At 37.4% G+C, this 12,778-nt stretch overlaps 2 protein-coding genes across 2 annotated transcripts; one reads left to right on the top strand and one right to left on the bottom strand.

Annotated features, from left to right (window-relative positions):
• lyrm7 (LYR motif containing 7) lies at positions 1-2,045 on the top strand. Its single transcript, XM_082157720.1, has 5 exons — positions 1-97; positions 305-377; positions 717-787; positions 1,238-1,319; positions 1,742-2,045. The coding sequence occupies exons 1-5, from the start codon at positions 77-79 to the stop codon at positions 1,810-1,812; spliced, it is 318 nt and encodes a 105-aa protein (XP_082013846.1). The 5' UTR covers positions 1-76; the 3' UTR covers positions 1,813-2,045.
• Positions 2,046-2,161: 116 nt separating this feature from the next.
• mat2al (methionine adenosyltransferase II, alpha-like) lies at positions 2,162-11,345 on the bottom strand. The gene is made up of 9 exons (XM_082157692.1): positions 11,166-11,345; positions 10,812-10,889; positions 10,515-10,637; positions 9,032-9,144; positions 8,291-8,434; positions 7,939-8,157; positions 5,498-5,680; positions 3,463-3,596; positions 2,162-2,626 (listed from the first exon to the last, which is right to left on the bottom strand). The coding sequence occupies exons 1-9, from the start codon at positions 11,239-11,241 to the stop codon at positions 2,524-2,526; spliced, it is 1,173 nt and encodes a 390-aa protein (XP_082013818.1). The 5' UTR covers positions 11,242-11,345; the 3' UTR covers positions 2,162-2,523.
• Between the last annotated feature and the right edge of the window lie 1,433 nt (positions 11,346-12,778).

Raw genomic sequence — 12,778 nt, 5'->3', positions numbered from 1 at the left:
GTGCGCGTCCTCCGGTCCAGCAGGTGCGCTGTGCACGCGCTGTGCACGAACACCGTCAGAAGAGCGAGACTCGCGCATGATGGGGACGCGCTTGAAGGTGAGAAACAACAAACATTTACAATATTGATGTTTTCTTACATTCTTTATTATATATAATAATATGTTTTCTAATAGTTTCTTTGTCACATTGTTTTTTTATTTAGTTAACACATTGTATCTGCTATGTTTGTTAGCAAACTCAGTTACTGCGCTGCTGTTACAAAATTGAAACAATTTTAAAATTGATTAATCTTTCTATTAAAAGGTGTTGCGGGTGTTCAAAGATCTGCACAGAACAAGAAGAGATGTGTTTAAAGAAGACGGCAGAGCTCTGACGGGTATCACCCAACACACACACACACACACACACACACACACACACACACACACACACACACACACACACACACACACACACCAATATCTCATATGCTGCTCAATACCTAACGTGTTACACACTGACAGTTTTTATTAATGTTTATCCATTTTATTATTATTATTTGTTTAATTTAATTCCTGCCCCGTCTTTGACAGTGTTTTTCAATCGTTACGTTCTGAATAATAAATCATTTAGAATTTGTATTTCAGTATATATTATATAAAAGTGTGTTTCTGTCGCATGGGATGTGTTAGTAATGTTGATGTCTGATACACGGTTTCCCCCTCTGGACCTGAAGCTGCCCGGCTCAAAATCAATGAAGAATTCAAAAGGAACAAGAATGAAGCATCAGAAGAAAATATTAAAGAGGTAAATAAATCACACGAGAGCCAAATGTTGAATCAAATCTTATTTGGGTAACAATGAGCAAAATATTTGTACAGCTTTTATTCAACTTTTTTCAAGTTAGTTCACAGTGCATTGACTAATATTATCACACACAACATTTGATCTTTTAACATCTAGTAGTAAATGCTGAGATTATCATGACCTACTTTTCATTGTTAGCTAATGTTGACAAATTAAACCTTATTGTAAAGTGTTCCTTTTATATTTTCATTTTATTTATTTTCTTAGTTTTTTTATGTCTTTGTAGTTAGTTTTAGTTATTTTAGTACTTTCTACTCAACAAAAATGATAAATGTTGCAGTGGTAAATAAAATAAGTTATAGTTTCTTTTACATTTTATCTCAGAGATAGATATTAAACTGACTCGGGAGAATCACTAAGTTTGATATTTAATACGCTCTTTCTTCTCAGATGCTTAAAATGGCCCGATCAGTTGAGACCATCCTCCGTGAGAGTGTGATCCAGGTTGAGCATGTGGAGGAAAACAAAATCTGTGAGTGATTTGGGTGAATCTGTTCAGGTCACATTTCAACCCGTATAAATAGACAATCAAGCATGTTTTGAGCCAATCAGTGTTTTTTTGCATGGTTGAATTTCCATGAAATCTAACAATATCTTCCCAAAATAGTTTTTCTGATTATTGAGTCATTACCGTATTAAAGAAGTGATTTTAAATCGGCATGTGTTCAGACAGTACAACAAATATTACTGATGTATACTTTATCATTTCAATCGTATACTTTTTTCGTAAGTTGATTTATGTTATATTATATAATTTTTTTTTTACATTGGAGTGATAAGAACAACATTTGAATGAATTTGAGGTTGAAATATGACTAAACATCTTGAGTTTTGTAAGATGCATCCTAATTCTGACATTGAAATGTTTATTTTCTCGTTGCTTGTCTGTTGCAGTGTTACGGCCCCGCGAGAGTCTCCTGCTGGAAAATGTGCCGTACTGTGATTCTCCCAGGAAAAAGACATGAGGAAAACAATCACTTTTCTTCAGTGTTTCTCCACACTAAGGCACGTCTCTGATGTAGGACAGGGAAACACATTAATGCGGATGATCCAGTTACAGCCATAATTACATAACTATAATAACTTATATGCTGGTTCAAAGCTGATGTGATGATGTTGAATTAAATGCAGTGAATTGCCATTTTGTAAATATTGTTTGTGAAGCTGAGTGTTGAATAAAATGTCTGTTTCAAGATTATTGCAGTTCCTTTTTGGGTACAGGACAGATATACACTAAAGTTTTAGCAAAACCAAATAAATAAGTGGTAATATATTTTGAATACTCTTTAAAATGAGTAGACACTGGTGCTGGTAAACATGAAAGAAGTGTTTATTAGTTGATAATTGATTTGATATACAGGACTCTAATATATATGACTCTAATATATATAACTCTAATAATCAAGGTGCTATTAAAGGGGTTTTACTCCTTCACAGTTATTATAAGTCACATTTATAAAAAAGCACATTTTCCACATAATTCATTAACTAACAGAATTCTATTAATTCATATAAACCCATTTGAATTTACTGTCTTGAATATGAAAACATGTCTTTATAAATCAAATAATTTATAAAGTCTTGATCACAGTGAAGCATTTGATAGTTTCATTAGCATAAAACAATCAGAATCATGAACCACTGAAAGGAATGTGGAGACTTGGAATTCTTTGACATCAGAAGACGAGTTTCTTGGGCTTTTCCCACGGGAATGCGTCTCGTCCGAAGTGTCCATAGCAGGCAGTTTTCTGGTAGATGGGTTTCTTCAGATCAAGCTCCCTGTAAGGGGGAATTCATTCACACAGTCAAAATTCCCATGAATCTGAGGCTAAGACTACGCTAATCCGGATACGTTTGAAAACACATTTTTCTCGACGTTTTTGTCTTCCGTTCACACGGACACAGTGTTTTTGTCCAGAGAAAACTTATTTTTTAATATGTTCTCCAAAGTGGACAAATTTGAAAATGACATTTTTGCATTATAGTGTGGACTGTGAAAAATGACGCATGTTTAGTCATGTGACGCATGCATACTGGACCCATAGAAACACTATATATGGACAAAAGTATTGTGACACCTGACCATTACACCAACAGGGACTGTAATGACATCACATTTACATACAAGACATTAATATGGAGTCGCAGCTATGACACCTTCACTCTTCCGGGAAGGCTTTCATAAGATTTTGGAGTGTTTCTGTGGGAACTTTTGGGAGTTCATCATCCAGTAGAGCGTTTGAGAGGTCAGGCACTGGTGTCGGATGAGAAGACCTGGCTCACAGTATCCGATTCAGTTCATCCCAAAGTGTTGGATGGGGTTGAGGTCAGGGCTTAGGTTATACACTTGTGTCTGATTGAAAAAGCTGAATTCAGGAATTAAGAGGTGCGTCCCAATACTTTTCTTCGTATAGTGTATATATGGTAATACTGTAATGGCTTGTCTCCAATTCTTTTCTGTGTTGTTCGAAATAAATGTTACTTTGAACAATCTTCATATTACACTCCTGCAAAGATGATGTTTTAGGCCATACATAGAATTTTTGTCATGTGATCTGGAGTCAGTAACTGACTAGAACTGACCCAGCACTGCTACACTATATGTGTGTACTTACTTGACAATGACCCCTGGCCTCAGGTCAAAGTTTTTCTGAACGATCTCTAAAAGCTCGTCCTCATCTCTCGTCGATGTGCCGTAATGAAAGACGGACACCGACAAAGGTTGACTAATACCAATCGCATACGAGATCTATAACAAAACATACAATATTAACAATACAGTCTTGTGTATCATTTCATAATCATTTATCATTTCATCCCTCAGTCAGAAAACACTTTCCTCTCCGTGCACTGCAGTCACATTTACTGTTGCTCCGCAAAATATCATTTCAGTCAAAATAATCCAGAATTTGGCGTAAGGGAAGTACATTTACATACACAGATCTTGCATCGCATCGGTATCACGTTTTTCAAGTGAACTCACTGCATTGATCAACAAAATGCTGCTTGGTTTGAACATGACTTCTGTGTGAGCTGTGCTTCATACATGGGCCTTTTTTACTAATATGACCAGGCTTTAACTGTGGCGACTAAAGTCCCGATCACACCGAACGCATTTTTCAGGTTCGTGTTTTTTATGTTGCTAGGCAACCACCGAAACAGCTGTCCTGTCAGTCAAGTAAACGTCATATTAGCGGTGTATCCCCTCCCCCTCCCCCTGACTCGAGGTTGCCAGATAGGCTGCAGGATCCAGCAGGAACGTCGGCTGCTACGTAGCTGTGGTAACTAGAGCAGAGCTGGCAACCCGGATGCCGAAACACTACTGACTTCGTGATTGGTAGATAGGTGGAGGGTGGAGCTTCAGGCCAAAACACAACATGACAACATCAACATCAGTTGAGGGCTGCAACTTCACTTTTACATGACAATATCCTGGCCGGACTACTGTTGTCAGTGATATGAGTATTTGAAATGAACATGATTTCTTAATGTCTAGTGACATATCAGGGCCATTTTATGATTAATTGAAATACATTTCTTACATACGGTTCCTTTAACATTGTGGTAGTTGCGGTTCGTGAAGTTGTTAAGCAAAAAACGCGTTCAGTGTGATCGGAGCCTGAAGTCTTTTTTATGGATTGGCTCAAATTTTTTTACTTTTATTAAATGAATTTATACTACAGGGCTGTTGAATGCTTGAATCTGATTGGTTGACGAATGTTCAACGGTGTGCAATTATTTTCAGGGAAACGCACGGCTAAAGTAGTTCCAGGCAGGTCTTGACCGCATTACAGTTTAATATCACTACGCCAAATGATTTCAGTTATTTCAAAGGTCTTTACAGCCGACAACAGCAAAAGAGCCGAAACCCACAACCACACTGACCAAGCAAATAAATATAGTAGGCAATAGGATAAAAATGGCTAATTATTTCCATGTTTTCTGCCACAAAATTACATTTTATTATGTACGTAAAGCACATACTCTCTTTCTCACGCTCAAACGCATGTTTCAGCGCTGCTCTGACGATTATATCAGTAAAATAGTTTAGTAACTTAAAAGCAACTTGACATTTCTCACTAGCGAGGAAATAACGGCGCTGTTGTTGAAGCAGATAAACTTACAGTTTCGCTATTAGTAGAGACGCTGCTGCCGAACACTGATGAGAGACGCACCAGACTGAGGTAATTCTCTCTCTCGCTCTAATAACTGCATTAATAACTGCATTAATAACTGCATTAATAACTGCATTAGTCTGCTATCAATGGCTGAAGCTCGAAAATGACGTTTTGGAATTAGCAACGGAGGCGTGGGATGAGATGCGTAAGAAAGTAGTCCTTCACACAGGAGCATTTTAAGGACAAAAACCTGTCAAATGTCTTGAAATACATCATCTGCACAATGTCTTGAGGTGTGGTAACTGCAGTATAAGTGGAACAATTGACTCCGGTCCGTTGAATTATTAGAAAATAATGCACACCCGAGGTGTAACGGCCACTCCGCTTCACGTCCAGATTAAAACCGTCGGTGTGCATTATTTTTCTAATAATTCAACGGTCCGTCGTCAATTATTCCTTGCATAATACTTACACCATATACACATACAGTGCATAATCCTACTAAACTGGGATTCCCAGACAGAAGTGTTACCTGAACCAAAACTCTGCGACACAGTTTGGCCTTGACGAGTGATTTGGCCACCCAGCGGGCCGCGTACGCACCCGATCGGTCCACTTTAGAGTAATCTTTCCCAGAGAAAGCTCCTCCGCCATGGCCTCCCCATCCTCCATAGGTGTCCACGATGATCTTTCTGCCAGTGAGACCAGCATCGCCCTGAAAAACAGCAGCATTCACTCGTGAAAAACCAGTACACTTTAGCACGCATCTAAAATAGTACTTATAAGTGTAATAAGTGTTCTTATTTAAAGCACAACAGCAGATTATTAAAACATAATGATTTAAAATGTAACCCTCATCCTTCCCTTGGGTCATTTTGACCCGAAACTCTTTTGTTTAAATTTTTTTTTTTATAAAAAATGGGATTTCAAGATCCCAGGACTTTTGACGCACTTGAACCACAAATACACACACCACATTTTTTTTTAAAGGATTTGAGGAGTTTTGTGTAACAAATCCTTCCCTCGCGGAGTCGCGGGTCAATTTGACTAAGGAATGAATGGAATGCGAGGAATGCTTCGGTACACACAGAAAAACCTAAAAATGCTCAAAAATGCTAAAACTTTACCAAAAAAGTATTTTAGGATGTCTACATGTGTATCTGAATGCATACTGAAGAACTGACTTTAGGACCCAGCGGAACACCTCATTTACTCCATATAGTGCTATAAGGCCATCTAGTGGCTGGAGTCATGAAGTATCATGTTATATTATTTTTCCCACAAGAGGTCGACAAAGACACCCAATGTAAGATATTTTCAGCTGAATTAAAAGGTTTATGCATGAAATTGTGAGTTATTTTGAATTTAAGTTGAAAGAATGTGAGGAATGTGCTTCTAAATGACTATTTATTTATTTATTTATTATTTATTGATCAAATCTAGTAATTTAAAGGTTTAAAAAAGAAATAAAAAAAAGAAATATCATTAAAACAAAAAATTGCATAAAAAAATTGAAAAAATACTTTCAAAATGAAATAAAATAAGCTTTCTGGACCCCCAAAAAAATTTTTTATTATAATTTTAAGGCTTCGGGTCATTTTGACCCGCGAGGGAGAGTTGTGTTACAAAGTTTGACATTACTGAAAAATGACTCTTTAAAAGTATGCTAAGAAACAGTCTTAGTCTTAGGTCTTGACCTTAAAGGGATACTTCACCTCTGGAAAGATGAATGTGTATTTAAAATGGGTCATTTATGTGAAGAAATTTTTGAATTTGGAGTTTTCTAGACTGAGAAAAGCCAGAAAATGTATTTTTGACTTATGTGGATGAAAGACAACAACTCCCAGAATGCACTTGCTTCGCTGCTCTACGAGGCCACGCCTCCCGGTTAGAGAGCGCAGCTGAAAACAACAAGGTTAGGCTACTAGTGAGTCTCCGTGACGAGTTTGCCCGGGATATCGAGATCGCCCAAAATGTCCGGGATTCGGCTTTTGCGTTCTACAGTCGCCATTCATCATGTTTACTGTGGCGAGCAGGACGAGGCTGAGGGGCGCGGGAGAACGGCACGAGGCCGGTGGCGTGATTACTGAGATGTCACGTGATTTGGGGTCTCCTATCTCTCACGGAGGAGCGGGAATTTTCTTAGCAATGTTAAAACGCACATCAACCGATCACTTGTCATGTAAACACTACATTCAGATTCACCAATCGGAATGAATTCAGTTAGATTGGAACAAAAGGTGTCCATGTAAATAATAAATGGCGACTGCAGAAAGCAAAAGCCGAATCCCGGACATTTTGGAAGATCTCGACGGCCGGACATGTACGGGAAAAAGAGGATGGTAACCCCTACTACTCAGCTTTCTCCACAGAACAAGAGCCTGTTAGCTTAGCTTCCAAAGAAAGACGGCTGATACTGTGTACATTCTGTGAGTGAGATCCCACCCTCTATGGGCGGGCTGAAAACATGCGGAACAACGCCATCTACTGGCTGTAGTCTTTAGCCTCTGGCCATAAAATCCTCCAATGACGCAAAATTACAATTTTTGCGTCATCGGAGGATTTTTTCCAGACAAAAAATGCATAAATCTCTCGTCTCAGGGGGATATGAGGGTGGAAAGCACGGTAATTCGAAAATACTACAGGTTTTCTACTAATACAAAGCTTAATGCTAAATCCTGAAGTATCCCTTTAAGTTTTTCGAAAATATACTTAAAAAATTTGAAGAACACTACAAGTGAACATTCATTACACTTAAGTGCACTTCTTGTACACAAGCAGGATAGATTCTGATTGGCTGTGAATGTTTTTATCGTTCATCGACTCCAGCGATGTGTGGTTTTGGTTATAGCTGCGGTGTGTATTTCTCTGTTCTCATACAATTAGAACGATTATTGAAACTTTATAGTTATTGTAATAGCTCTAGGCCTCATTACTAACCCTTGCTTTAGCAAACTTCACTAGTGTGCTTACTTGAGGACCCCCCAGGAGGAACTTCCCACTGGGCAGCAGGTGATAAATTGTCTTGTCGTCCAGATATTTGGCAGGAATGACCGTCTTTACAACTTTCTCCATCAGATTGAGCCGAATATCTTCCAGCGTGATGTCGGGACTGTGCTGAACTGAGATAACCAGCGTATGAACCCGAACAGGCTCCATGGCACCCATGTTGTCCCGATACTCCACGGTCACCTGCACTTGTTAATAATTGAAACCATCAGCATTATCGGCTGTGTCTGAACTATTAGTTTACAGAGATAACCGCATGCTGGATATTAGTTGTTTACTTCCTTAAACCCCCTATCATTTCAGAGAGACCTTTCACCTGTGTTTTTGAATCCGGTCGAATCCAAGGACAAACTCCGGTCTTTGAAAGCTCCTTCAGTTTGGCGTTGAGTTTGTGAGCGAGTAGGATGGTGAGCGGCATACACTCCTCTGTTTCATCAGTGGCGTAGCCAAACATTAAACCCTGGTGACGAATCACACAACATTCATTATGGCATTTTTCTATTCAAAATATAATTGACATGTTTTATCTAAAAAAAAACATTTATTTTATTATATTATTATTTTTATATATTTCGTTTTAGTATTTTTAAATTATTTTCATTCATTTTTTTATATTACAAGCTCTTAGTATATCCATAAAAAATTGGAGGACAAATATTTATGCGTTATGCAATTTACCATTATGCCATTTCCTTATTATTTATTCCCTTATTTTTGTATTATATTAATTATTTTTTTTACTTATTGTTATTATTACATTATTATTATTATTTTTAATTATATTTTTTTTATGATTTGTTTCATAATAGTATAATAATTATTATAAAATAGAATTATTTGTGATCCATTAATTTTTTGTTGATTTTTTATACTATTTTAGGTTGAAAATCCTGTCACGGATATTGTTGTGTTTATTCTTCTTCCAATAAAGACCCCAAAAAATAATGATTATATCCATAAAAAATTGGGGGGCAAATATTTATGCTTTATGCGATTCACCATTATGCTATTTCCCTGCCTAGAGTCACAGGACAGTTTCTCATGTTTGTAAGCTGACCTGATCTCCAGCGCCGATGTCCTCCGTGTCTCTGCCTTCAAACACGCAGTCGCTGATCTCAGCGCACTGAGGCTGCAGGGACACCAGCACGTTACACGTCTTGTAGTCAAAACCTGGAGAGATCACATGATAATCATATTATTTGTCAAAATACTTAATCTACGGAGCCCCTCAGGGGACATACTTTTGCATTCTCTCGATTGGCCGAGACAGGCTCCAAAAGAGAGTCAATCCCATAAACCCCCGTGTGCTTTGAAACGCACAGCATTATTCAATCTGTTGACGTAATTTCCACTGAAACAGGAAGACAGGGCGGGGCATATCGAACAGCTCCTCCCCTTTTTTAAAATAGCCAATAGCGTTTGGTTTATATCACAGCCAGAGCCGTTGAGCTCAGTATAGCTTCAGTTTCCTCCTAATCGCTAACCGTTTCTCCTGATCTCCTCCATATCGCTTTAAAATACAGCATTCTGCAGAATTCAAATGGGTCTGATATGTTTTCTGGTCTGCGTCGACTCAATCACATGATCCGCTCTGAGTGACGTGTCTCTGGACCGGAGCTGCGGCGGTTCACATGACACTAACATGAAACCAGACTTCATTAATCTCAATGGAAAACATATTTACACTGTCTGAATCACTCCCTATCCCCTATATAGTGCACTATCTGCCATTCACCGTGGAGAAAATAGTAAATATGTGAACAAGTGACCGATTTCAGCCACAGCTTCAGCGTCTTTTCATAATGTAGGGGGCGGAGCTTCAGATTTCAGAAAAGAGAGCATTTGATTGGACAGAAAATCTAATGAGAAGTTGAAATGCAGAGTGATGTCATCAAAATCATTGATCCATATTGGCGGAAGTGAGAGACTGTAAATTTTGAATGCTTATATTGTATGTTTTTTTTGGAGCAATAAACACCAATAAACGTTTGATTTCATGGGGACTTTAAATAAATATGGCGATACAAAAATATGAAGCAGCACAACTGTTGTCAACATTGATAATAATCAGAAATGTTTCTGAAGCAGCATATTAGAATGATTTCTGAAGGATCATGTGATATTAAAGTCACCTTGAAATCAAAATGAACATTTATGGAATACTGCACTATTTATTTTTAATTATTCTTTTTTTAATTAATATTCCTCATAATCTTGAATCAGAATAACTTCCCCTCCATCTTGCATCTCCTCTCTTCTCTGATGACGAGGGCGGGGCAATAACCTGTCACTCACATGAGATCCACCAATAGCAAACCACAACCATCCAATCAATTCACCACAGACAAAATCAAGCCCCGCCCACATTTGTTCTTCTTCCAGAAGCGTTTCGTCACAATAAGAGGAAAAAAATAGCAACTTCCACTTCATGCTGACTTTAAAGATTGGAGAAATGGCTGCTGACTTTTGTAATTGTAATAATACTTCACAATATTACTGTTTATATGTGTATATAGGTGTTTGTTTGTGTGTATAGATACCCTTTGATGAGTCGTCATATCCGATACTCTTGACAGTGTCTCTAACCACTTTCTGAAGATCCACCACAGCTTTAGAAGTCACTTCACCACACAGGAGGATCATGCCAGTCTTGGACACACACTCTGTGCAGAAATTAGACAACACTTTATGTAAAGATGCCATAAAAGGGAATGTGTGTGTCCAGCTAAACACCATTAAACTGTCTCAAATTTATATTTGTAAAACCAAGCATTTGTTAGTCAACATTTATGGTTTGTGATGATAATTTGAAAAGTGGTGAATGTGATCATCATTACCACAGGCCACTTTAGAGTCCGGGTCCTGTGTCAGGAAAGCGTCCAGAACAGCATCACTAATCTGATCACACATTTTATCTGTAACAAACACAGGAGTTCAGATACATTATATGCGAGTTATTTACTGATTATTTATTGATCATTAACATTTCTCAAAATCACGACTGTTTATTAAGACTAACGGGGCATGTACAGACATGTTGAGTTCACTTGCGTAATGCGATTCTGCACATTAAAACCAATATATTGCATTAATACAACAACATTAAAATGTAAGTAATGCAACTGTATAATATAGTTAATGTTCACTGACGGTAATATCTGCGCATGTCATGCATGATGTTTCATATTTACCCGAATGTCCTTCTCCAACTGACTCAGATGTGAAAAGGAAAGTTTTTCCTGATTTCTTACTACCAGAGGGATTCATGGTGAATGTAGACTGAACAAAACTACAGCTTTATTATAACAGCAACTAACAGCGTGATTTGATTCCACGGCTTCAGTCTCTCTGAAGTATGAAGAACTTTAATGGGCGTGGCTTTAGAGTTCGCTTTTACTTCAGCCAATCACAAGCGACCTCCGTCATCCAACGGCGTAAATAATATAGACGACCATAAAACGTGCTATAATAAAAGCTAAGCGTCCTAATGCCAAATGATAACAGATCTGAATAGTTTTAAGCGGGAACTTAGTGCTGACTTGATGCAGTTCTTAAAGCGACCGGTAGAGGAAGCAAAATAGTGATTCTCCACTGAAGTCCACTCATTCATAGACCATTCAAGCGGTTAGTGCCCTTTGTAGTGAACAGTCACTAAGGGATGGGTGTAAGCTGGCCTTACATTAGCTCTAATTGATGGTCAGGTTATAAGAAATCAATAACTGTCATATTTGAACTCTTTATAGTGTGATTGCGGTTTGTCACACTTTGCCTGTTACTTTTCTCAGCGCTGATCAGAGTATTAGACCAATCACAGCCGTTTGTGATTACAGTGTGATTACATTTTAATTCAGATATTTAAGTGTTAATTTCAGCTTTTAGTCAATATATGTCTAAATAAGGCTTTATGAGCCTCAGCGCGCGCCGTCGAGGGAGAGGAAAAAGGAAAAAATATTGCAAAGATAAGCAACAATAATGTATAATCACTGCCATACAAGCATAACAAGCCTCTGCGTGGCACCTGAAAAAAAGGTGATGAATCCTCTCATTCATATCCGATTATTTTGTTTTGTGCACCTGACGTTTGACAACAGCATAATATAATATAATATTACAGTAATAATAATATTTGTCCAACAAATCCTAAAGTTTGTCCACTAATTGTGCTATTGTAATGCCAGAGTTGGGAGAGTTACTTTAAAAATGTAGGCCTCTATTCCGTTACTGCTACAAATTACTTCATAAAGTATTCAGTAATCTAATCCAAGCACCTCAAAATGAAAGTAATGTAATCTGATTACTTTTGGATTTCTCAGAAATCACATATGTAAATAAAGTCAAGTAAAAATTAAGAGCAAAATACTTTATTTGGTTTGGATGCGATACAAAATAACAAATATTTAAGAAATGCCATGTAATTGTAACTATGCTGCAACTAAATGCTCTGCTAATATGAAACTATAATTTTTTTACACAACAGAAATGTTTCTGCAACGGAAAAATGCAGAATACAAAATGGCATTTTTTTCTCAAGCAAATATAATAACAGATGCACTGAATTATGTTAACATTAAACAAAGCGAGATGAGCTTAAAATTCCTTTCAAAAACATTGAAAAATGTTACCGACCCTAAGCTTTTGAACAGTGTATATTATTATTATTATTATTATTATTATTATAACAAACTCAATGTCACAAAAACATATCTGACAACTTGTTTGTACAGTGTATTTCCTTTCTGTTAACCATACGGTCTTCTTGATATAAACACAGCTGGACAAAATTATTACTTGTTTAATATTTAAC

The sequence above is a fragment of the Leuciscus leuciscus genome (assembly GCF_965113295.1).
Source record: "Leuciscus leuciscus genome assembly, chromosome: 24".
NCBI classification, from domain to species: domain Eukaryota; kingdom Metazoa; phylum Chordata; class Actinopteri; order Cypriniformes; family Leuciscidae; genus Leuciscus; species Leuciscus leuciscus.
This window is presented reverse-complemented; position numbering and strand designations above follow the sequence as displayed.